At 36.8% G+C, this 27,728-nt stretch overlaps 1 protein-coding gene across 1 annotated transcript; it reads right to left on the bottom strand.

The window, feature by feature from the left end:
* Positions 1-3,708: 3,708 nt before the first annotated feature.
* Positions 3,709-26,035, bottom strand: LOC117932061. Its single transcript, XM_034853103.1, has 18 exons — positions 25,697-26,035; positions 24,850-24,930; positions 21,714-21,851; positions 20,731-20,841; positions 20,584-20,634; positions 20,382-20,482; positions 19,510-19,603; positions 17,128-17,259; positions 16,751-17,014; positions 16,542-16,620; positions 16,058-16,149; positions 15,896-15,979; positions 13,901-13,975; positions 13,701-13,748; positions 5,423-5,518; positions 4,927-5,156; positions 4,425-4,598; positions 3,709-4,336 (listed from the first exon to the last, which is right to left on the bottom strand). The coding sequence occupies exons 1-18, from the start codon at positions 25,859-25,861 to the stop codon at positions 3,709-3,711; spliced, it is 2,643 nt and encodes an 880-aa protein (XP_034708994.1). The 5' UTR covers positions 25,862-26,035.
* Positions 26,036-27,728: the final 1,693 nt, after the last annotated feature.

Raw genomic sequence — 27,728 nt, 5'->3', positions numbered from 1 at the left:
ACATAAAAAAATTATTATTATTGGAAGAAAATGTTGAAATGCAGTACATGTCAAATCATTAAAATATTGAGAAACAGATTGCATGTGGAAATTGTGAAATGCAGATTACATGTCAAATCAGTCACAAAAGATTGTATTCCAAGTTGATGGATCCAAACTTATTTTTACTGTGAGATGGAATCTTGGAATTGGAAGGATTTCCAAGAACCATACAATAGTTAAATAAGAGAAATGAAATGTTGAAATCAAAATCACAAAAGATTGCATTCCAAATTGATGGCTCTAAATTCAATCTTAATGTGAAATAGATAGAATATATAAATCAGTTAAACTGGGTAAGTTGCCAACAATTATAAACCAGTTAAATATGGCAAATGCAATATAGTATTCTCTCCTTTAACATATCAAGTGTGAGCCTAATACGCAACAAAGCTCAAGGCATTAGCATGCATCTACAGACAATCCTTGAGCCTACTCTGAGGTGAACATTGATTAATATGCACATTGATTTCAGGCATCTAGAAAGAAAATAGAAAGCTGGATGCACTGGAAACAATAAATCTCACATATTTGGAAAACATTTGGCAATGCAATAGATTTACTATCATTTCAATCAATATCACTAGTGAATTAGACTACAACAACTTTTTTGATACTTCATACCTGAAGAATCGATTGACGAGTACTTCCAAAATTAGGGTCTGGTTGTCTTGAAGAAGTTGAAGAGAGCACCTCTTTTAGGACCTTATATGCAAAAGATGGTTCAGTGAATTACAAGATTACTATAGAGTTTCATTTGACAGAAAAGGGATACAAAGGGAAACAAATTTTCCATATCACAACTCTTAGAGATGATAGACCAACTAAGGCTATAATCATTCTAAGATTAAGTTTAAGTTTTTTTTTTCCTGGCGTAGGAAGAACTTAAACCATATTCACTAGCCTCATCCCCACATACCTCTTTAGCATCATCTCCTTCGTTTCTTAGCCTACACAAGGCTTGGCAAGCCTTTTTCTCTAGATCCCCAAGTCCACCTTCAACAAAACGAAAATAATAAGACAAGCATGCACTCAACAGTTACTAGATTTTGTACCAAATTCAGTTGTCATGTAGTAAAAGGACTATACCAGTTCTCGACATCCTAAAGCCTCAATGTTTCTCCAACATCTTGAGGAATCAGAGAATGTCTTCAGCCGGAGAATACAGGCAAGCGGCAGCAATGAGTGCTAAAGAAAGTTGAACTAATGGACCTTCACATGTCGGATGCCCAAGTTTTCCCAAACCATAAAGAACATTATCAGCTGCTGCAGAAAGATTGTAACTGGTGTCGCTCAGCCAATGGAATATAATCAACAATAAGTGCCATTGCACGGGCCTTAGATGCAATGATGTATCAGATGACGCCAGCACAACCACCTGATCCCATGTACGTGAAACTAGAAGAAGATGTAATTGGCTCAGAAACAGAAATTACTGAGCAGTTGAAACTAATTTATTGCAAAATGTAGGAGATAATATCATTCCTTCACCATTCAAATCTTGGCCTACAAATCTCCCAAATGCTGAAGTGAAATAAACCGTTGCTCAGGTTCAGGATGACTCAGCATTGAACAGAACAGGCCAACTAGAGGAAGCTCACTTTCATGAAGCCTATATGCACCTCTAGAGAATAAGATTGACAACCATTTATCCGTCTGCAACCGCCAAGAAATTTTTGGTGCACTACAAGAGAAATTCCTGATTGCAGAACAAATAGTACCAATGACATCATCCAGGGAAAAACATTTAGGCACTCCTAGTAGACAATCAAGTATCATAGATGCAACTTCCCAGCAATGTTTTCTTGGAGCATCATAATGATTCCAGAAAGCCCTTCAAGACCAATCCTTGAATGAATTAAGAACTGGTCAACTGAGTTCGTGGAAAACATTTTCATTGTCATCCTCTCTAGCATTATCAACCCTTTTCACAAATGAAGATAAGCACCTTGAGTACATAAAGCACTTGCTGATGTAACAGTCAGCTTCTTTGCTAGCTGGGGATGGAGCTTCCAACAGAGTTCAACAGTTGGACTAAGCTTGCAAATAAGCCCTTCTAAGTCTTGAGCAAAATTTGTTATTTCCTCAGCAGATAAATGATAGACCTTTTGACCCAAGCTAACAGCATCAGACTTGTCACTTTCTAGATTCTCAGTATCCCCCATTGGACAAGAGTCATGGCAAACATCATTAAGAAACCATGAATATGATTTTGAGCAACCATCACAAGGTGTACCAGTGCTCACATCAGAAAAGGAAGTCATCTGAAGCGGAATAATCCCAAAGACTCTTAAAGTTCGAACTAACAAAACTTTACAGCTTTCCATAACACACCGAAATGCACAGAGGTAGTTATGGAAAGAAGAACTTGGTTCATAAACAGCAAAATCAGCCCACAGGATCAAGGACTCTAAAATTTCCCTTTTAACGTTGAAAAGATAAATCAGGAAAGACAGAAGCCAAAATAAAAATTGTCAGTGCTCTGCTGTGCACTGTTTCTGTAGGACTATCTCGATTATCATTTTTGTGTCTAATATTGTTGAAAAGCTCATCAAAGCATAACGATTCAAAATTAAGACATAAGTCATCAATCAATAGTTTTTCTTCATCAGACACCTTACTCAAAGAATATGAGATGATTGGCTTCAACAAATGCAATATAGAGTCAAGAAATGACACATCGCAGTATGATGTTTTACACAGTGACACCAGCACTTGAACCACTCTAGGTATCTCAGCACCATTGCTTCCATGTGCTCAGTCACAATGGCTTCAAGTATGTATAGAATGATTGCTTTGGCATTCTTTGCTACATAGCCTTTCAATGATCCAAATGCTTTCGTGTAGAAAGCTGGTCCTTTTGAAGAAATGGCCATGAACACAAATCAGAAACCAACACAATATATCGGGCACAACACTACAAGAAAGAGATCTCAACTGCAATCCAACAGCCTCCAAAATAATTCTCCAAAAGCTTCAAATTGTTTTTTCATATTAGGGAAAAACTTACTGAGATCAGGATAGATGACTTGAAAAGATTTGTCACCATCTGGTTGACCAGTATTTTCAAACCCTTAATGGTCTGAGGTTCTTCTCTGACACCTGATTGTTGAATCTTCACAGCATCATCATTTTGCTTGACAACATTGTCCACCAGTGCAAGTTCATCAGCAAAAAATTGATAGTAAATTTGTCAGCTGTGGCAAATCTGAAGCAAGGAAAAGTCGCTCCCTCATATACTGTTTGGCATTACGAGATACTGCCATCCAACCCAGAAACCGTAAAAGGGGAGAAGGAGATGTAGAAAATGTAGGTATTCTCAGCATCCAGGCTGAAGGTGGAATCAAATTCCTATATTGAAAACAATTGTTAGTATTATTGGCAAAGTCCAGCTCTTCATCACCACCGCTTGAAGCAATTACCAACTTTTGAAGAAGCAGCCAGCGGCGCTGTACCCATATAACTTTTCTGGATCCAACCGCAAATTACCTTCTTTTAACTGATAATAAAAAGACGTTAGCACCCCATTAAGATATTCAGCAGATCCTAATATGATATCAATGACATGTTCAGGAGGGCAGAATAGCTTAGTCGCTGAGTGCAACAAGAACAGAGTACTTTGCATCAGAATTTCATGCATCGAGTGTTGCTCCCTTCGCAATCGCTGAATCAGAAATTGCAAAGTAAAGCTTGATTCTGCCGAACCAAGGTGACGGCATCGGCAGATTCTATATCAAGCAAAGACAAATTTATGACCTGATCATCATGTTCCTCAGGATAGTATAGATAATGTTCCTCATCTGACATCTTCTTCTTATACTTCCTGTCTAATTTAGCAGCCTCAAGCAGTATCTGAAGAACAACTTTGTCTCTTTTGTTCTCAAGATGAGTCACTTTTTCCAAGTCACTGGAGTTCTTCTCAAAAACCTTTCTTAGCTCTGAAATGTCACAGTTTTGTGGAATTCTGGTTCCAGTGCTCTGATTGATAACCTTTGAACTGGCCCTAAAAGATGACATAAACGGATTGACATAGCACTCTGCTGCTAAGAGCAAAGCATCTATAGCAGCATCATGACCCTCAGGACTAATCTCGTGCTGAGTGTGTAAATCTAAAGCCAAACGTCGAAACTCCGAGGCTCTAAGCTCACAATCCCGATAATTCATAAGTTGCATATAATCTGCTTGCAAGTTAACATATTCAACAGGGAACGCAGCATCCAATAGTAAGCTATTCTGACATATCTTAGTCAAAATTTTCTCAGTCACATGTTTCTCTTCTGTGGTGCCATCACCAGGGCTAGACTCAGAGATATTTTTATTCAGACTGCTAGAAACATTTGTCAGTGCAATGCTTTTTAGTTCTGTGGGGGCAAAAAAAGACTGACATCTTCAAAGTATCCATCTTCATAGCTACATCAGAAACATCAATCTTTCCATCAGAATCATCTTGGCTATTGGATTTCAAAGATTCTTGCTCCTGGGTTTTAGAAATAGGAAACTTGCAAAGGTCAATTTCAGGAGGTAACTGCATGTGAGGGTCCAAGATTGAGAGAAGTACACTGCATGAAGAAATTTACCAGACCATTATCAATCCAACATGACAAAACAGTATCTGGCTAGTGGAAGTCTCAATTATCTTAATTGGAATCATTTCAGAAATTAAGAGAAACGGAGATAAAATTCAAAAAATTTCTGCAAGAAAATGATTATTCCCAGTTCATATATGTCATATTCAAATGATTATCTCCTACCGTACATAAGTGTGCAAGCATTACAAAGTAATACAATATGGAAGAAGTTAAAGGCCCCCAGAATATGGATTCCAAAAAGAATTAAAAAATAAATAAAAATAATCAGAATAATTAAGCAACAAAAGTTGTAGATTACCTAGGAGCAACTGTTCCACGCCTCCACTCAGATTCCAATGAAGGAAGAACAGAAGGCTTTCGTACTGCCATACGAATGACATTGAGGGCAACTGTACATGCGTATTCCTGCTTTTCCATAAAAATTGGAGCTACATCCCCAAAGGCTATTGTATTCTTCAAGGCAGTTAAAGCAGGATCAAGAAAAGGCTCCAACATCTCCAGAAGAAAGAGAATTTTATGCTTTGCTTCCTGAGAGGTTGACAACAAAATCACATGATAAACTGATTTATTTTATCCATATAACATTGATTTGAGTCTATTCGGTTGCACCACTAAACAAATCCAATAGATTCCTTCTAAATCCATCACTCAACCATGGTTGAGATCAGAACCTAAGAATCCTGAGAAACTTGTAACATGTTTCTTTGCCAAATAATCTGGCTTTACATGCACTATGGCCAATGCAGTGTAAATCAAACATATGAACACAATAAGGGCAAAGCAGGATGCAATACTTTATATCTTGCTAATATGTCATCCATATGTCCAGACAGAGCCAGCACAATATATTTGAGGGCAGCACGAGCATGAGCCAAGGAATGGCGAGCACCCTAGATACATGTAAAAACAACAACAGAACCTTTAGACATGAGCCATTGATCCAAGAAATAAGATGAAAGAGCAACCTTCAGAATAAGTATATCCCATATAATTTCCTTATAAATAAAAGAACATAAACAACATCTAATAAAAGAATCACCAAAAGCTTCAATTGAAACAGCCTGCAGCCTCAGCCTTCCGACAAACGCAAATGCTAGAATTGATATCTAGTTAATTTCTAATTCTTAAACACCCTTAATTCGTTGGAAGTAGTGTAGTCATTTTTTAGAAATCATGAATCTTTTACATGCTTTAACAGTTTAACTATAAATGTACAAAGCTAGAGGAGAGAATCCCTGATTTCTAATTCTCAAAAACCCTCTTTGAGCATTATACTGCTAGATTTGAACTTTGTAAGCAGATCTACTAGGTTAAGGAGATACTCCCTACATGGATGTTTCCTTAAATAGGCAGCTTTAAGTTGAATTTTGATGAATGCTCCTTGGTTAACCCAGGACAACTGGGGATTGGAGGAACACTTACAGCTGGTTATGGAACATTAATGAGAGCATTCTCTAAGAATGCTAGAGTGGGCCTACCCATCGTAACAGAGATATTAGCATTGTTGGAAGACCTAAGCTCAAAGTCAAAGTTAGTGACAATTATATAGTTTTTTTTTTTTGATAGGCAAAAGCACAAAGATATATTAGAGACAGGGAGCTTGAAAGGCAACCCGGAGCATACAGGGAGTATACAAGAGACACCTAAAACAAGCAACAAAAACACAAGCACTCACCGGCCCTCAACAAGAACCCAACCAATCCACAAAGTTAAACAAAGATAAAGGGCCTACAGCTATAGAAGAATTAGCCCAGGATAAGAGATTACAAACAAATGAGTTTTTCAATCTTTGAGTCGACAAAGCCTCATTATCGAAGACTATTCTATTTCTTTCCTTCCAAACTGTCCAAAATAAACAGAGAGGAGCTGCCCGCCAAACCTTTCTATGATTCTTGTCCTTAAAAGAAACATACCAACTTAATAGAGTGTCTCTCACCGAAAACGGCAACACCCAATTAACCCCAAAAAGAGAAAACACAAGATCCCACAAAATCTTCTAGACGTTTAGATAGTTGAATCCCATTTAAAACTTTAAAAAATTTATTTGCTAGACGTTTCTCATTGGAAGAAGTATATTTACTTTTTGGCGTTTTATGTTCTAATTACCTATCAAAAAAAATAAAAGATAAAAATTTCTGGTAGTTTCTTTACAGATTTTTTATTTTATAAAAACTTCTATCTTTTAACAAGTTTCTACCTTTTAAAAGTTTCCACCATTTAGAAGTTTAACCCTGTGATTGACTCTTGAAAATTTAAGGGAAAATGTGAGAGAGAAAAAAATAGAAAGGAAAAATATAAGGAAAGAAAAAATAAAGAAAAAAATTAGTTGTAAAGTTAACAAATTATTTCTACATGCTTCTTCAAACTCATTTCACTTGTTTTTCCTCGTCTATATAAAGATTAAATAATGCATAAGTTTCTTACTAACTTTAAGTATATTTGACCTTCTTTCAGATTTTCCATGGTAAATCAAATATTAAAAAATCAATTTCATTAGTATTTTTTTTCCTTTTCTTAGTGAATCCCTAAAACTAAACATAACATAAATGTTTTACAAAAGAATAAAGAATACAAATAAGTTACCATATATAATATTTTTATCCCAGGTGTATCTTAACAAGAGAATGAGTATCTCATTTCTAAATGTAAGATTACCATATTTTTGGCGCATATAACTTGGGAAAGTGAACAACCCATTTTTAGTCATTTTTATGGAAAGGTATTGAATAGGTACTTTATACAACTCAAAATCTAGACTTTTAAAATATATGGCTTGATGTAAGACAACCCTAAGATGGTTGCCTACATTCAAAAGTAGGTAGGCTAAGGTTTTTATTTTAGGGTGTAAGGAGAGAAACAAGAAATAAAATTTATGATAAAGAAAATAAAATATAAAAAAAGGTAGAGAGAAAGAAGAAACAATGAAGAAAAGATGGAAACCATAGAATCTCACTAAGGCCTTCTAGGAATCTCACTTAGAAGAAAATCAATGTAATCTCACCATTGAGAATTGGAACACTTGCAATGAAAAAAATATAATATTATTAATATCAATCAATTCATTCTTTGATTTATATCGATTAGTCTTATTTATAAGTTTCTCTAATAAATCCAAAGTCTACTAAGATTCTAATAACCTACTATGACTCTAATTCTAATTATCTTATAACTTAATTAATTAATCCTAATTTGACTCTAACAAATACTAATCCTACTTTAATTCCAACTAATACTAATTCTAATTTAATTCCAACTAATATTAATCCTAATTTAATTCCAAGTAATACTAATCCTACTTTAATTTCAACTAATACAAATTTCATCTCTTGATGTATATCTTAGAGACTCATCCTCATCATGGCTAAATGTGAATTATAGAATGAAGGTACAAAAAATAAAACTAAAGTACAAAGAAAAAGGACCATGGTACAAGACATGAAATGTAACCTAAGCACAAAGAATTGGAACCTAAGTACCAAGCAATGGAACCATTTCTAAGATATAAAGCAATAAGACCTTTTTGGCCATCTGAACATTTCTGATTGGATGACACTTCTTGGAAAAATAGTAAGATCCCCTTTTTATTTACAAATAAATATGATCCTTACAAATATTATTTGAAGGATTATCATATAAATTTACATCAAATTCTCAAACAATTTCTAAGAAAACCAAACACTAGAATGAGGATAAAGTTGGATGGAAATCTCAAAATTCTTGACTTTAACCAAACGCTATAATATGGATTTTACATCCATTAAGTTTTGGGGGTCCATTTCCAGAAGATGCTAGCAAAACAACTGCACCCCCAGGGTTTTTTTTTCCCATATCTTTTTTCTCTATCTTCTCTTTGTTTTTCTTAATTTTACTTTTGTCATTGTTATAACCTTAATTCTTAATTTCCCTCTGTTGAATATAATGTATTTATAGTGTATAACCTTTCCTTGTTAATATAGGACACATGTATGGTAGTTAGGACTCCTAGCCTTGTATATATATATTTCTCAATTGTAAGTAGATCATTACATTAATGAGAATTAAGGTCTTTCTTCTTTCTCTCTCTCTCAACATGGTATCAGAGCCAAGGAAGAAAACCTAATTCTTTCCTGTTTCCCGTGTCATCAACTCCGGGAAACCTTCCGGTGACCGTGTTTCATTCCGGTCACCTTCCCCATCTCCCAATACTTTCCGGTCATTCGGATCGTCGATAGAAACTACTCACCGCCGGCGAACTTTTCCGGCGAACTTTCCGGCGACGTATTTTTCCGACACCGACCATACCAGAAGGAGCGCCTGGAGGAGATCTACAACTTTTGTGAAGGCACCGGCACCAAAAAAGCATCCACGCGCCGCCCACGTGCACGTTTCCGTCCGGCGGCTGCATCTCACGCGCCGGCGCGTGAGGGCGCGTGAGGGCTTTTCCGGCGACGCGCCTCCTCCAGCAGCCTCGCCTGACGCCGACCAGCCTCCCTACCTCCCTGGTTCTCCCATTCGAGCCCTGCACGTACCTCTTTTGGGGATTTTTGTCTCCGTCGGCCCTCCAAACAGTCTTTCCGGCGAAGCTCCGACTATTTTTTCTCCACTCCAATCCCTGCACGTGCCTTGGGAAGTGTTCTTCTACCTTTTCGGTGGTGCCACGCCGCAATCTGAAGCCGTATTAGGGCTCTCTTCGATCCAAACATACTTCATTCTCCAGATAAGTAGATATGACTACTAAAAATTCCATTTTTTCCGCTGTTATATCTGGATCTCCTATGATTACTTCGGAGAAATTGGTTGGCAGTGACAATTATCTTTCCTGGTCTGCCTCTGTTGACCTTTGGTTTATGGGTCAAGGATATGAGGATCACTTGATTACACAGGAGGCAGATATCCCTGAGGTTGACCGCGTACAGTGGAGGAAGATAGATGCACAGTTATGTAGTGTATTATGGCAATCGATTGATCCCAAGATTCTTCTTCATCTTCGGGCCTACAAAACTTGTTTTAAATTTTGGACTCAGGCCAAAGGATTATATACGAATGATATCCAACGTCTTTATAAGGTGGCTTCTGCTATTGTCCATCTCAGCCAACAGGACTTGGATCTATCTACTTATATTGGCCAGATTGCCTCTCTTAAGGAGGAGTTCTTGACTGTGATGCCTCTTACTCCTGATGTTGGGGCTCAACAAACACAGCTTGACAAGTTCTTCATGGTTCTTACTCTTATTGGCCTCCGTCCGGATCTTGAGCCTGTCCGCGATCAGATTCTTGGTAGTTCATCAGTTCCGTCCTTGGATGATGTGTTTGCTCGCCTCCTCCGTATCTCCTCCACTCAGACTTTGCCATTTGATAGCACTTCAGATTCTTCTGTGTTAGTTTCTCAAACTAACTCTCGAGGAGGCCGTAGTGGTACCCGAGGTAGAGGTCAACGTCCTCATTGCACCTATTGCAATAAACTTGGCCACACTCGCGATCGTTGCTATCAGTTACATGGACGACCTCCTCGCACTACCCATGTGGCCCAGTCCTCTGATTCTCCGCTGCCTCAGCCTCCGAGCTCTTCCGCATCTCAGGCTTCTGTTGCCTCTGTTGCCCAGCCTGGTAATGCCTCTGCCTGCCTTACCCACACATCTTCTCTTGGACCCTGGATTCTAGATTCTGGAGCTTCTGATCACTTATCTGGTAATAAGGATCTTTCTCCTCTATTACTACTACCTCTGCTTTACCTAATGTTACCTTAGCTAATGGTTCTCAAACTGTGGCTAAAGGTATTGGTTTGGCCCTTCCTCTGCCTTCTCTACCTCTCACTTCTGTCCTTTATACTCCTGAATGTCCTTTTAATCTTATTTCCATCAGCAAAATCACTCGTACTCTTAATTGCTCTATTACCTTTTCTGATAAATTTGTGACCTTGCAGGACCGGAGTACGGGGAAGACGATTGGCATAGGACGTGAGTCTCAAGGCCTCTATCACCTCACCTCGGATTCATCTCCTGCAGTTTGCATTTCCACTGATGCTCCTCTCCTCATTCACAATCGTCTGGGCCACCCTAGTCTCTCCAAGTTCCAGAAGATGGTTCCTCGTTTTTCCACTTTATCGTCGCTTCCGTGTGAGTCATGTCAGCTTGGGAAACATACTCGTGTCTCGTTCCCAAAGCGTTTGAATAATCGGGCAAAGTCTCCTTTTGAGCTTGTCCACACTGATGTTTGGGTCCTTGTCAGACTGCGTCTACTTTAGGATTTCAGTATTTTGTCACTTTCATTGATGATTATTCTCGATGTACTTGGTTATTTTTAATGAAAAATCGAGCTAAGTTATTCTCTATTTTCCAGAAATTTATGCTGAAATCCAAACCCAGTTCAATATTTCTATTCGTGTGTTACGCAGTGACAATGCCAGGGAATATTTTTCAGCCCCATTTACTTCGTTTATGTCTCATCATGGGATTCTTCATCAGTCTTCTTGTGCTCATACTCCTCAACAAAATGGGGTAGCTGAACGCAAGAATCGACATCTTGTTGAGACAGCTCGTACTCTCCTCCTCCATAGTAATGTTCCTTTTCGTTTTGGGGGGACGCTGTTCTTACCGCTTGTTATTTGATTAATCGTATGCCCTCCTCTGTCTTACATGATCAGATTCCTCACTCCCTTCTCTTCCCTGACCAACCACTTTATTTCCTTCCTCCTCATGTCTTTGGTTGTACTTGCTTTGTTCATATTCTCACTCCTGGACAGGACAAGCTTTCCGCCAAAGCCATGAAGTGTCTCTTCTTGGGATACTCCAGACTTCAGAAGGGTTATCGTTGTTATTCCCTTGAGACTCATCGATACTTTATCTCCGCTGATATCACCTTCTTTGAGGACTCACCATTCTTTTCCACCACTTCTGAGTCTCTTCCTGTTTCTGAAGTCTTGCCTATTCCCATTGTCTCCCCACCTGATGCTATGCCTCCTCGACCACTTCAGGTTTATCATCGTCGCCCTCGTGTCGTTGCTCCTCTCCCTTTTGCTGAGCACCTGCTGACTCACTTCCTATCCCTTCGGCTTCACCTACCCCGGCTCTGCCTTCTCCTAATGACTTACCCATTGCTGTTCGGAAAGGTACTCGCTCTACTCGTAATCCTCATCCTATTTACAATTTTTGAGTTATCATCGATTATCTTCACCCTATTCTGCTTTTGTTTCTGCTATATCCTCTGTTTCTCTTCCAAAGAGCACCCATGAAGCTCTTTCCCATCCAGGCTGGCGACAGGCAATGGTGGATGAAATGGCTGCTCTGCACTCTAATGGCACTTGGGATCTTGTTGTTTTACCCTCGGGTAAATCTACCGTTGGCTGTCGTTGGGTCTACGCAGTTAAGGTTGGTCCTGATGGTCAGGTTGATCGCCTTAAGGCCCGCTTAGTTGCTAAAGGCTATACTCAGGTTTATGGTTCTGATTATGGTGACACATTCTCTCCGGTTGCCAAGATTGCTTCTGTCCGTCTGCTTCTCTCCATGGCTGCCATGTGTTCTTGGCCTCTTTATCAATTGGATATTAAAAATGCCTTCCTTCATGGTGATCTTGCCGAGGAAGTTTATATGGAGCAACCTCCTGGTTTTGTTGCTCAGGGGGAGTCTGGTTTAGTATGCAGGTTACGCCGTTCTCTATATGGCTTGAAACAATCTCCTCGAGCATGGTTTGGCCGTTTTAGTTCTGTTGTTCAAGAGTTTGGCATGCTTCGCAGTACAGCAGACCATTCAGTTTTCTATCATCATAACTCTTTGGGGCAGTGTATTTATCTGGTTGTTTATGTGGACGACATCGTCATTACAGGCAGTGATCAGGATGGTATTCAGAAACTAAAGCAACACCTTTTTACCCACTTTCAAACCAAAGACTTGGGGAAACTCAAGTATTTCTTGGGAATTGAGATAGCTCAATCCAGTTCTGCTGTGGTCCTTTCCCAAAGGAAGTATGCTTTAGACATCCTGGAAGAAACCGGTATGTTAGACTGTAAACCGGTAGACACACCTATGGATCCGAATGTCAAACTTGTACCAGGACAGGGGGAGCCTTTAGGAGACCCCGGGAGATATCGACGACTCGTAGGTAAATTGAACTATCTCACCATTACTCGTCCAGACATTTCTTTTCCTGTGAGTGTTGTTAGTCAATTCCTACAGTCACCATGTGATAGCCATTGGGATGCTGTAATCCGCATTCTTCGATATATCAAAAGTACACCAAGCCAAGGTGTGTTGTACGAGAACAGAGGTCATACTCAGGTTGTTGGTTACACAGATGCAGATTGGGCTGGCTCACCCACAGATAGACGTTCCACTTCAGGGTACTGTGTTTTTATTGGAGGTAATCTAATATCTTGGAAGAGTAAGAAACAAGATGTAGTGGCCAGATCTAGCGCTGAAGCCGAGTATCGAGCTATGGCTTTGGCAACATGTGAACTCATATGGTTGAGACATCTTCTTCGAGAGTTGAGATTTGGAAAGGATGAACAGATGAAACTCATATGTGATAACCAGGCCGCATTACATATTGCATCCAATCCAGTCTTTCATGAAAGGACCAAACATATTGAAGTTGACTGTCATTTCATTAGAGAGAAGATCGCATCAGGATGTGTTGCTACAAGTTTTGTTAATTCAAATGATCAACTAGCTGACATCTTCACTAAATCTCTCAGAGGTCCTAGGATTAAATATATTTGTAACAAGCTTGGTGCATATGACGTATATGCTCCAGCTTGAGGGGGAGTGTTGAATATAATGTATTTATAGTGTATAACCTTTCCTTGTTAATATAGGACACATGTATGGTAGTTAGGACTCCTAGCCTTGTATATATATATTTCTCAATTGTAAGTAGATCATTACATTAATGAGAATTAAGGTCTTTCTTCTTTCTCTCTCTCTCAACACCCTCCTTAAATCCTAGAAGTGTTAAAAGTCATAGCTTGCTGTTATTTGACCGTAATAATCACCTGAAGATTGCTTTACATCATTCAGATTTTAAAACATTTTACTTTGCCTTATATGAACTTGAGAGAGCATAAAAATTTGAAGTACTTAAAGGTGCACAAAAACAAACCTGGATTGTGCCTAAAAGGTCTTCCAAAAGCTCCACAGCTAGATCAACCTGTCTCAGAATCAGACCAAAGGAGGAAGTCTGACAATCTTTTCAGGTTAAAATTAATAAATAAAAAAGTACAGCAATAGTTTTCCACTAAGCAATAAAGGGTAATAATAAGACACTAATAATTTTCCACTGATAATCTGCCATCAACATACCTTTGCAATCACCTGAGTCAACCAGGGTGCTAGTGCGCTAGCACATAGATCAATCAGGACACATGCAGCCTTTGCCTGTAGAAGAATTAGATAACAGGTTTATTTATTTATTTTTTGATAAGTAAGAATTAGATAACAGGTTTAGATCCTAACAAGATTCTTACTTGAAATAAGATACATTGGCAGTTATATTCTCCGATACCAGTCACTGCAACTCATTTCCATTTCCACAGAACAAATGATTGGATGCAGTTCTTTAGTGTGTTAAATATCCAAGCCACAATTATTTCCAATATTGCAATATCATCGTTGACATCTATTAGCTAAGTATCAATATTGATTTCCCGAAATTGTTATTCAGAATTTAATGTCTCTACAATTTTGTGTCACTTCTCTAAAACAATATCAACCTTTGAATGATATCTATCACTAGCTCCCTATTTTCAGAAACATAAATATGCTAGTCGGTATTGATATTGTATTCCTTGCAAAGAACCATATACCCAACATAACAAGATATAAAGGGAAACTACACCATCTTATACTAGGCATATGAGTTATCAAATTTCAAGATTTCATGTTATATTGAAAAAAAAAATATTAAAAATTTCTTGTGCAGCTTCCCCGATTGGCATAAAATTTCTTAAGGTGCATACATTGTGGAATTTCGAGGAGCTCCAGCATGCAGGTAATACTTCAAATTCTTCCATGGGAATCCCAACTGATAGGCACATCATAGATGGAATTTCAAATTTGTGCTAATGTGATTGAAGAGGGGATTTGAGGGGCCCATATCCCAAATCCCCATTTTAATATCCACCTGAGGTTGGTGCCATTACCAAATACTTGCCTGCAAAGAGTTATTTTGCCCTTGTTATCCCTTACACCAGCCCCAACATTAAACATCACCATATTGCCACTGTAACCACTATGACCACAGCCCCAATGTTGCTGCTACCGTCTCCACCATTACCATTTCTCCCACTAATCCTATCAACAATTGCTGAGTAAGGAGGAGACTTGCGCTTTGGAAGCAGCAATATATTTCCAAAGGGGGAAGAATCACACTAATAAAAAGTACCTTGGCTAGCATGCCAATCTATCAAATGTCTATTTTCAGAATGCCCAAGATTGTTGCGAGAAGGCGAGAGAAAGTGCAAAGGGACTTCCTGTGGGGAGGGGGAAACTTAGAGGGGAAAATTCATCTAGTTAATTGGGAGGTGGTTTGTACAGACAAGGACAAGGGTGGGCTAGGCCTTAGGAAACTAGCCATGTTGAACCTTGCTTGGCAAGTGGTTATGGAGGTATGCTTGTGACAAAGATAATCTTTGGAAGCAAGTGATTACGGTGAAGTATGAGCAAGAGGGTCTTGGATGGAGGCTAAAGAAGGCTAATGGAGTGGTTGGGGTAGGGGTTTGGAAGGAGATTTTGAAAGAATCTGACTGGTGTTGGGATAACATGGTATTCCGAGCTGGGAAGGGCACCAAGATCAGATTTTGGACAGATATTTGGTATACTGATACAGCGCTGTCTCATTGTTTCCCTCATCTCTTCGTCATGGCTGTTCATAGGAGTTCAACGGTTGAGGAAATGTGGGACCAAAATTCTGGTCAAGGAGGTTGGAACCTAAATTTTTTGAGGGACTTCAATGATTGGGAGCTAGATATGGTTGGGGATTTGCTCCATGTGCTGAGGGGTCATAGGCCTTCTTTGGAGGAAGACTCAGTTATTTGGAGGCGAGAAAGAAATGGTCAGTTCAAGGTCAAGGAAGCTTATAGTTTGTTGACCAATCCTAATGTGATCTCTTTTGATTGTTTGGAGCAGAAAAAATAGTTAAGCTAACAGACTAAGACATGATAGGGAGAATTAAAGATATGGATAATTATCTCACTGATCAGTTATCAAAAGAAACATTTTACACTACATGCTTAAGATGAGAGAGACAGGATACAGAAATACTACAGAGGGAATTAAAAGGAATAGGGAATAACGAACATGTGATGGGGAAAATGACGATAAATAGCCAGCACAGGCATGCAGAAGTGAATGGTACAATGCTGAAGATGACGTTGCTACTATCTGCCATATAGCTACCACAGTTAGAAGAATACAATTTGAAGATATGAGCAAATGTTAGCCAAACAACATTAATATAACCTGAGACAGGGCTTGCTGCACAAAAGGTTGTTTCCATTGAGAAAAATTATAATCAATGAGATCTGGAGGACTGATCACATAGGGACGAAGTGCTAGAACACACCAAAAAAAGCACATGTCAAATAAATTCAAAAATTCAATTTCAGAAATTTGTATTTGTAATGGCGATGTGTGTGACATTTTGCAAAATATTCACTAAGCTTTTTTGGTAAAATGATAAAGAAGACAGATCTATTGCAATTAAAACGGATTTTTTATAATAAGAACAATAATAGCATGGGATTTTTAAAACATCTTAATATTAATATTTAGATCTAACAAATATATATTGCAAAAAAAGTAAACATTTCCTCCTTTTGGGTGGTGGTAAACGGGTCAACAAGAATGCTAGTCTAAATTATTAGTTTTTTCAAATTTCCTGAAAATTAGCAAATGGCAGCTGTGAGAAAAACCACCCTAGGGAGGCGTTCATATGGTAATAAACCTGGCAGCAATGCTTGTACAAGCGGTAGCGTAGACCAAAAGTCAGAAGTATCATCTGCCAATTTACTGCACAAGTGAGGCTGTAAAAAAGTAAAATAAACAAAGATAAAATGTAAATTCATGTATCACGTGGCAGAGAGAGAAAATAGGCATTAAAAAAAAAAATATCGTGTGCTTGAGGTGTACTGCACCCCTAACATTATAACTGACCTGAGCTGCACAAGCAAAAAGAACATGTAAAATCCCTTCTTCAACTGCCCCTATATCCAAGATATTAAGATAGCTCAAGTCCCAGTGATCATCAGGTATCTGAAAATCTTCTCCAAACAAGTTTGAGTAATCAACTAAAAGGACAAGATTAGATAATTCAGTTTTTGGTGTCTCATCCAAAACAGAAGATGTGATTTCAGTGGAGGGTATTGATGCTTCTGGCACTGCTGCAGGCTCTGTGAGCTTCTGCAGAATTCTAGAAGCCTGAAACAAAGAAAAAGAATATAGACCAATTAGGAAAAGGAGAGTCCAAAGGAATTTTGACAATCACCCAGCAGGATAGAAATAAACACCAGCCTAAGAGAATAAAACATTACCATTCTACAAACAGTTCCCAGATCTGAATCCTTATATGCCTTTCTCAGCAGGACAAAAATTGCATCTGGACGAAACACTACAGCACTGGATGTGGGTAAGACAAAAGGTGATGTGCTACGTGATCTTCTAGGCTGGACATGGGGGAAAATAAGGATTGAGTTAAAAAAAAGGGGGTAATAAGGATCAGCTCATTTAGAACATTATCCCATAACAAATAAATAAATAAATTGTTAAAAGATACTGAAGACACAGTTCTTAAAATTGACAAAGTGTACAATGAACAAAACTTTCACTAAATGTCAGATCATACACAAGTCAATTTTCATCCTACTCTGAACCATGCTATATAGATAAAAAAGAATAGTAAACTATTTTCCTGTGGATGGCATGTAAAATACAGTTGACTAAAAACTTAAAGAGGTTCACAACAAAGCAACCCTTTTTTGTTTTTTGAGCAGAACCCTTTTATAGACTAAATAAAAGCAACAAGACAGTCAAAACACAAATAGAATTTTCAGAGGTTAACTAAACTTGTCAAGTACACAAAACCAAAGCAGAAAAGAAATGAAGAACCAGTGATAGTTTGATTGATCAGAACAAGTAGCATCAATTTTTCTATATAGAAAATTTAGAAAGCAACAGAGTTGCATCAAAAATAAATTATATGACATTTCAGCATAAAAACTTACCAAGACTTCTTTTTATTGATGGATGTAAAAACTTACCAAGACTTGTAATAATAAGATTAGGAAGATTATGCATGATGACTAAACCCAACATAGAAAATTTAGAAAAACAACATTTTTTTTTTTTTGATAGGTAAATAAATTTCATATATAAAAGAGATGCCAAAAAGGCGACTCAAGGTATACAATACCCATACACCCACCTCCAAAAAGGCCTAAAAGAACATAGATGGCCCAAAAAGCAACCCTATTTAAAGCCCAACCAATCAATAAAATTAGCTATAGTTAGAGGGCAATCAACTATGAACAACTTAGTCTCAGACCAAAAAGAAAGAATAAAAGAGTATTTCAGTCTCTGTATTGACAACATATCATCCTTGAATGCCAATCTATTTCTCGTCTTCCAAACCGTCCAAAAAATGTGAAGAGGAGCCACTCTCCATGCCTTCTTGCGTTTTTTGCCTACGAAAGAACCATGTCAGCTTAGAAGAGTCTCTGTAACTGAAGAAGGCAACACCCAAGACACTCCAAATAAAGTAAATAGTAAATCCCATAAAACCCTTGTTTTTGAACAATGAAGGAGACGATGGTCTATGGTCTCCTCTTTCTCAAGACACATAAATCATCTATTTGCCAATGCCCGTCCTCTTTTCCGGACCATATCCAAGGTTAAGGTTTTGCCCCACGTAGCCTCCCATGCAAAGAAACTAATCTTGGGCTGCACATTCACATTCCAAATATAGCTAAACGGAAACAAAGACAAACAGCCAGCTTCAAGAGCAAAGTAGAGAGACTTGACCGAGAATTTTCCACTCTTTGTTTCAGTCCAGGACACCATATCCTCCACATCCTCAAGTACTCTCTTACCATGCAGCCACTCCAAAAATCTTTCCACCTCCTCTACCTCCCAATCATTGAAAGCTCTTGAAAAACAGGGGTTCCAACACCCCCAACCCCCCTCAGCCTCCCAAATATCTGCCACCCATGCTTCCTTATCAACAGTCAAAGCAAAAAGTGAAGGGAAAGACACACACAAGGGAGAATCCCCGCACCATCTATCCCTCCAAAATCTCACCCTCCTCCCGTTACCAACAATGAAAACCATCCTATCACTCACCAGCTCCCAATCCATCCTTATTCCTTTCCACAGCCCCATACCATGTGCCTCTCTCACTTCCCAAAAGCACCAACCCCCTCTATCTTCTCCATACTTCCCTCTAATTACTTGATTCCACAAAGCCTCTCTCTCAATTGCAAAGCGCCAATTCCATTTCACAAGAAGAGCCTTGTTGAGAATGGAAAGGCATTTGACCCCCAAACCCCCTTTCTTCTTACTTAAGCACACCAACTCCCATCTTACTAAATGAGGCTTTCGCTCCAAATTGCCCCCACCCCAAAGGAAGTCCCTTTGGATTTTCTCTAATCTCCGTCTGACTGAGCTTGGTAAGCACAACATCGACATAAGATAGATAGGTAAATTTAGAAAAACAACATGCTTGCATCAAAATTAAATTATGACATTTTTGCATAAGATATTACACAAGACCTTTAATAAGGTTGGCAAGATTGAAAGCAAGATACGCACAGAGAGTTATGCATACTAAATCAAAGGCTAAACATTATAGATGAGAACAAAAAGTTAAAGAAAGAATAGAGGCCACAAAGTGAAGAACATGAAGCCACAGAAGAAGCTACCTCAAAATTAGAGGAAACAGTTAAAGCCGATGTTGGTTGACAGTTCTTAGATGCTTCAGAGTCTGAAATATTGCCCAAAGCCCTCGCAGTTTCTCTGTCATTATAGGAATATTTGTCAACATAAATTCGCTAGGGTTAAATAATCTGTATGAAGGAAAGCAGTCTGGTAAACTACCATGTTGTCTTGGTGCAGTAGCTTTATTGGTAAAAGTCAGGAGGACTGCCCCACTATGTATTTTTGGTGCATCTAAAAGGAAAAAAAAAAAAAAAAGGAGAACTTTGTGAAGGTCAGTGCAATCTGCATTGACGCTAAAGGATTCTTTCCTTTGGTATTGGCTGTGGTCTAGGGGAAGGGAATTCGTCTCCCTTTGATTTTGTTGATTGGATGTGTAGTCTGAGGCTCTTGGTCATGTCTTTTCTTTTTTGTTCTTTCTTTGCCTTTTACCAGAGTGTCCCTTGTATAATTTCTACATGGCAGGGTTCACCTATTTGATCTTTTATCTAATTACCTCTATCAACAACAAAAATCATAATTATCTACAAATTGCCCTTTGAAGCACTTGAACGAATAGATGTCTGGCTACCAAAAAAAAAAAAATCATGTAGAGCAGTTCCCTGTTATATGTGGATGAAAAAAGGGACTTAAAAGATTTCTACACGAGGAAGTGACAATAGATAGAATATATGACATTTAGATAAGTATTTAAGCATTTTACAACATGTTTGCTTGTTATCCACAATATTTTCTCAACCAGGCTACAAAAAGGTTAGAGGGTTGAACTTCATGTCAGAAGACAAACAATTATGCAGAGAACTCTAGGAGTCTAATTCTAGAAAGGAGCATGCATATATCATCAGCAGAGTGGCCAAACCTTTCATTCGCAATGTGCAGAATCGGATAAAATGGACCAGCAAGCATAGCAAGGAAACGTATACTAGGCTCTGGAGCATCCGGAAAACTGGTAAGATCTCCCTGCTCAGCGAAAAGCATCATGCACACCATAAGTGCAGCAGAAAGAAGTTTAAAGACAACACTGAGGAAGCTCCTCAACTGAACTAAGATTGAAACTATACCTCAAGTTGGGGAAGGAACACAAGCAACCGATTTGTTATATCTTGAAGCAACTATAAACTAAAGGGCATCAGAGACAAAAGAACATGAAAATACAAGAAACAAGGTATAAAGGAAAAAGTATAAATAGCATGAATATCGTGACCCACCTGAAGATGCATATCATTAGCATCTTGTTTGTTTGAAATAATTTGTGGCAGCAAATGACTAACAACAGGTTGAAACTCCGGTTCAAGGCCAGTCACTGAAATTCCTATTAGCTGCAAAGTAGGTATTGCACAAATAACTTTAGTGACAATTAAACAGGATCCAAATTAGAATATGACAGGAACTTTATACAATACAATCACAGCAGAAGCAGGAAAGATTCAAAAAAGTTCTAGATTCAACTTTGAGATAGGACTTTTAACAGAAAGGGGAAAATCAGCTGGCATAACACATAAAGAGAAAGTCATCCTGCAAAAAAAAGTTTGAAAGCCAACAACCTTCCATATCAGCCAAGTAACTCTATATTATTAAAAGATAAAAGATAGACCAAAACAAATCTAAAATTAATCTAACAAACAATTGAAAGGGTCCAAATAAAAGATGAAACAAATTAGATCTTGATAACTTTCCAAAACCATTCAACTTAACAGCATGTGGCCTCCATATAACTAGAAAACCTTCAAATTAACAGTGCAATACACCATATGGTTGCCGAACCAAGAAGGCTAATTCTTTCAACAGAAAGCATATGAACCAAAGTAATTAGAATATTGGCACATACAAAATGCAGAAAATACATGAGAATTGCAGAAAATTTCAGGAGAAAAATTATTTTTTTCCCTATCACATAAAGCTTGATATTGGAGTACAACTAATAATTTTTATGTTATTATGTGATTTGAGCGGTAGATGAATATTGTTGAGATTTTCAGGAGAAAGAATAGTTTTATGCTTATCATATGAAGCTTGATATTTGCATTAGAGCATTGAAGTTTTTTTATCATATGGCATGATTAAGAACAGTGAAAGGCAGTAACTCATCGAATAACAATTCCGTCTTATTACATTAAAACAGAGAGAACAAATAGTAAACGGCAGTTCCAACCTAAAGCAAAAAAAGGCAAAGACAAGTATCATGCATTACCTGAATGAAGAAAATAGATATGGGATTTCCCCGCAAACAAGATATTCGCACATAGCGGCATGGAGTGTAATTCACAGGGTAGATCATGTCACGTCGAGGGGCTTCACAGCGTGGGCGAACTTTTACAAATGTCTCTGGCTGGTAAAGAAAATCAGTCACTAAAATGTACATAATTATTTTTTCTATACCGATCATACAATATAGACCTCCATACATGAATGCAGCATTAGCAATTTCAATGAACACTAGGGGCAGTGTTTCCTATACAAGACAAGGAATTAAAGTGTATATGCAAGTGTAAGTTACTAGCAAATGCTTCACTCATGTGCAAGTTGCAGCTGCTTTACAGCAATCATCAACAAAACCCTGACTATTGATAGAGAGAAACCACATATAAAGGGGCATTTTTATTAAGTAGCATATATCAAAACCTCAGCATCTTTTCTGGTCAGGAACCATTTGGTACTCTGGTGAACTTACAGGCTCTAGCTCTTCTGGAAAACCATTTATAATATCTTGTACCCTATTGTAGAGCTTTCTTGATGTTGAATTAGACTACCCTAACCACAAATCATATCATAGTCAAGATAAAGGGTGTCAGCAAATTTTTATCTAGACATACACAAGTCCAGTCTCCTGATAGACAACCAAAAATCTTTCTTGTAATCTCACTACTCCTTTTAAATAAAAATTTTAGTTAATTCACAATAACAGGATACTTAATATAAAAGCAAAATAACAGTTGGACGAGAAAACTACAGCGTCTGATAAACAAATTTTTGTGGAGAAGATGAAGATTCAATACCCCAAAATATGATATGGGAGTGAAGCACAATTATACAAAAATTTTCCCAGAGTAGCTGACAATATTCGTAATGTTCTTTGGGTGTCTTATCCAATTCTCTCCATATAATTTTAAAGGTGTCATTCTCACAAAGTCTCAGCTTACTTTTCACTGAAGTTTTTGCATGAATTTATGACCTCCCACTCTTGGAACCGGAACCTTTCTGTTATTCTTTTCCAGAAGCCCTAAACCCCGGATGAAGAGTCCATATGCCCTCAGAGCAGAATGGCCTCAACCCTCCGGATGATAGCCTAGGTAGGACAATTATCAAACACAAGTATGGGGAGAGCTCCCTGAATGACAGAAGAAAACCAGAATCACATTCATATGAGAACATATACGCATTCACTGGGAACAAACGAGACCACTTTTTGTTCCTAACTTCCATACACTTCTGATTACCTTCTTCTCATTTTTTTTCAATTCAGTTCCTGGCAATAAGACTTTTCAATTTCATTCCTTGCAATAAGAATATGTATAGGGCCTCTTTATGAAGGAAATCTCTGACCAATCTTGCTAAAACCAAATCCCAGTGGAATAAGAATGAGTGACTCTTCTTCCCACCAAATTTCAGCATTGGCCTGTTGGGCAAAACTTTTTTGGCCCATCAATGGGGGAATGTTTGCTAACAGAAACCTCATAGCCACTAAAAATTAGGTCCACCCATAGAAATTTGAGTCAAAGTTTTAAATAGTTAAAGGCAATCTTAAGGCATTCTGCCCAAATGAGATGAAATATAAACCTCAAGGTGGAAAGGCATAAGTCTAAATATAAACAAACAAACAAATAAATAAATAAAAATAAAATTCGTGAAAAATAAAAAATGCTTCTAAATCATATAAATTGAATAACACAAAAACAATAAAATTTATAATGACAAAATTAAAATTGTTTGTCATTGTGAATAGATGTTAATTTACTTCCTCTCTCTTCTAAAAATTCAACTCTCTCCCAAGGCTCATCAAAAATCTTTTAACACCACTATCACCATCACCAATAAGATCCTTTAAGGAATCATAATCATATTCAGTTATTCTACTATCCTTCCCACTAGGGTTAATGTCCACCCATTATTCTTTTGTACCCATAAATTGCAGTAGTCTTTTTCCTTCATTTATTAGTAATAAGATAATGATTATATGTGAGCTCAACCAATGTAGCAATATATAACTCTTTTATTTCTTCTTTTCAATCCTTTTTCCCCCTAAATTTAAAAGGCTAGCCAATCCCTTATTTTGTAGAAGGTTTAACCCTAATGTTGGACACACACACACACACACACACACACACACAAAAAAGAAAAAAAAAACACTTATTAAATCAATACTGAAACCCCACAAAACCATAGAACCCATCAAAACATTGAACACTGAGACTTAAACCTCTTATAAAATATATACCTAATAAGGCCTTACAACTATTAATAACTTTGAGTATGTGAGGCTTTAGCATCAATAGCCTCAATGCTATAAGCCTTAACAGGGTGATGCTTAAGCCTTGATTACCATTTATTGAGACCAAAAACCTCAAGGCTAATTTGCAAAGCCTCACTTTGAGGCCAATCTTAAGACATGAGCCTCAACAGCCTTATTAGAATACTAATTTGAGTTGGCATTCCTAAATGACCCTTGGTACCTAGACAAGGTATTTTTATTGAGCATAGAATATCTAGGGGCAACAGATAGATGACAAACAAAAGATCAATAATATCATTGCAATTTCTACAAGGGGAAAACTAGGTACAAGTAAAACCACCTATGAAACTGTCACAGATAACTACCATTACATTGTTAATAGTATTTCTGCTACCTTAGATGACATTCACACCCACCTTAGCTGGACAAGCCCAAGTCTAACTACCAGAGAGATTGTGGTTGAGGACGATGTTTTATTTCTTATGAACAATTATGTATCAGACATGTATTGTTCTCTCACTAATTATAACCTATGTTTGCTATCCTCTTCCAAAGAGAGATTATAGTTGATTTTTTTTTTCTTTTTCTTTTTTTATTTTCTCAAATTGGAGCTCTCCTCCCCTTCCTCTCTCACTTATGGTTAAAGGTAAAAGATCTCAAAACAAGCACGATCTTATAACATGGTTGAAATAGCCTTAAAAATAAATAATGACAATGACAATTCAAATTGTGAAAATAACACTAGAAACTAAATATCTGCAACTTAAATGAAGAAATGAAATAAAACATATCTATACAAACAAAAGCTCTAAAACTTTGTCAGTAGGGAAAAACACTGCAACATTCTGATAAGGATCAATTAATTCAGGTCCCTAACCTTGTACCGCAAGCCAACTGCAATTTCCCATTCAAGAACAGACTTATTATATATCCGTATGTGTGATAGTAGGCAAGGTTCCTACAGTGAAGAAAACAAAAGAAGAAAATCTTCAAACACGCATGAAGGTGTCTTATAATATAAGATAACTGAATAAATGAAAAGCAATTTCTACTTTGATAGGCAGGATAGTGATTAAAAAAAAGAGAAAGGAAAACAGAAACCAAGTGCAAAGAAGAAGACATGATCATTGCAATGAATGGAAAACATATTCTGCCCCTTGGCTTAACTTACTAATACCAGAAAAAAAAAAAAAAAAAAAAACCAGAAACAAAAGGGAACTTCGACTTCCCAGACTTTTATCTTCTTTTTCTATCGCAATTTTCTGGGCACCCAAACAAACACAAAGTAGTTCATTTCAATTATTCGGGATTGCAGGCCCATGAAGATAACAACCCGAAAACAAGACCCATCAAACATGACCCAGTTGAGGGAACTCCTTAATTTGCCAAAACCTCATTTTTCTTTTCTGCTTTCGGGGCAACTAAACTAGAAATTAGCAATTTAAAACTTGCATAATATACAACATCAATAAAAACATGTCCAGTTGAGGAACCCATTCATTCCCAGAATTATTTATTTATTTTCTGTCTTCTGGGCAGCTAAACAAGAAAACCAGAAATTCAAAACTTGCATTTTCAATCATGAGGGGGCATCAGACCCATCAAAACACTCCAAAACAGTAATACCAACACAACCCAGATGAGGAAACTCCTTTATGTCCCAGAATTTCATTTTCTTAGCCTCAAATTTCTGACCAACCAAACAGGAAATGAGAAGAACGTACGTCGAGCTCGAGGAGGATCCACTCCTTGGTGTTGGTGGAAGTGGACCAGTGAGTTCGAAGGTCAGTGTCGAGGACGTGAATGGCCTTCTGGGAGGGGGATTCCCGGGAGGAGGCCTTGATTTTGTAGGACAGGGTCTTCACCCTCGGCTCCAACTCTATCTCCATATCCCTTTATCTCTCTCCCTCTCTACTTCTCCCTCAGCTCCTCAACACACCATCATTTCAGATTGAGGAATTGGGTTAGAAACACAGAACCAGTGCTTTGGTCCTTTAGGTTTAGGGAAACCAGGTTGGGTTTAAGGAAAGGCAATGGACAAGGTTAATCTCGAGAAAAATACTTAATTTTTATTGGCTATCTACGTACATTCTCCATTTCCTCCCTTTCTTGAAAATTTTAAGGGAAAATGTAAAACAAGAAAATACACAAGGAAAAGGAAAAGAGAAAGCGGAAGGAAATGAAATTTAAAAAAAAAAAAAAATTAGTAAATGAATTTTTATATTTAAACTTTCATATATAAAGATTAATTCATTTCAAAATATAAAATTTTAATTATACTTTATTCTTTTATATTTTGGATGATAAATAAAACATGAAAAAAAATCATTTTCTTTAATATTTTGCATAACCAAATATTAATTTCAATGCATTCTTCTATTTCGCTCTAGATATTGTTTTAACAATAAAAATTATATTGTCTTCAAAGTTTTCTACATTTTTTCTCTTTATGAAATGAGGTTATAAAGTAGAATATTTGTAAATACAATTTAAGGATGAGTCACAATTATCTTTAAAACTAAACTTTCTAATATTTTTAGAGTTTTATACATATTCATGATTTGGGATAATGTCTTCTACATATTCATGACTTTTTTTAAATTTTTTTGTTTAATAGTGGACATTCTAAAAATAGAAGTAATTGTGTCATGTGATATAATTGGATTTTATGTTTAAAACCTATATTTTAAAGGGGGTTTAGTGAATATGATTTAAACAATGAAGTCAATTATATATATATATATATATATTTCATTTCGATTGTTTTATATATAAGTCTAGTTTCTTTTGTGCTTTGACGTTACTAAAGCTCGTTTGACAATAATTTTATGAAACGCTTCTAATATTTTTAACACTTGAAAAATCTTATCATTCAAGTGTTAGGCTATGTTTGGTTCCCGGAAAGTACAAAGGAAAGAAAAAAAATGGTAAGGAAAATGATTTTCTCATGTTTGGTTGTCCTATGAAAAATATCAAAGAAAATCAAATATAATTAAAATTAAATAAAAACTTATGTATTTTTAAATTATTTAATCTTTATATTGATGAGTAAAAATAAATAAAATGAGTTTGAAGTAACAAAAAAAATAATTTATCGACTTTAATCTATTTTTTTATTTTCCTTCACTTTTTCTTTCCTCCTATTTTTCCTTTGTATTTTCTTTCCCTTGCATTTTCCCTCAAATTTTCCGGGAACCAAACATAGCCTTAGAAATATTATAAACATTTTTTAGAATCACTATCAAACACATTTGTAGAGTGCATTTAATAGTATTTTTATTTAAAATATTTTTAGTGGAAGTATTTTTCAATGAAAGCGTGTTTAGGAGAATCATCTATCAAATGTTTATCTAGAAAATACTCAAATAATTTTAAGGATACATAATATTTTTAAAATTTTAATCAAATGAAAATTTACTTTCCACATAAACCAAGTAGTTTTAAATATGAATAAATTACTATACAAATGCTTTAAAAAAATTATGTTTTGTAAATGCTTTTAGGATTTGAGAACCTCTTCCCAAACAAGAGGTAAGTGAAAATTTTCCTATTTTAATTCGTTTTAATTTGTTTCCCATAATAGGTTATAAATTTTAAAATAGTTTTCTTAATTATCACACCTTACAAAGTTCTGATTCGATGACCATTATTCTATAAATGATTTATCAAACGAACTATAAAATATCAAAAACCAGTTTAATTTATGTCATTAAGTATGTTGAAGAAACAAATTGGAAAAGAAATTCCTATGATTTA

Source organism: Vitis riparia, chromosome 15 (genome assembly GCF_004353265.1).
Source record: "Vitis riparia cultivar Riparia Gloire de Montpellier isolate 1030 chromosome 15, EGFV_Vit.rip_1.0, whole genome shotgun sequence".
Lineage (NCBI taxonomy): Eukaryota > Viridiplantae > Streptophyta > Magnoliopsida > Vitales > Vitaceae > Vitis > Vitis riparia.
Note: the sequence above shows the minus strand (reverse complement) of the source record. Positions and strands in the feature narration are given on the sequence as shown.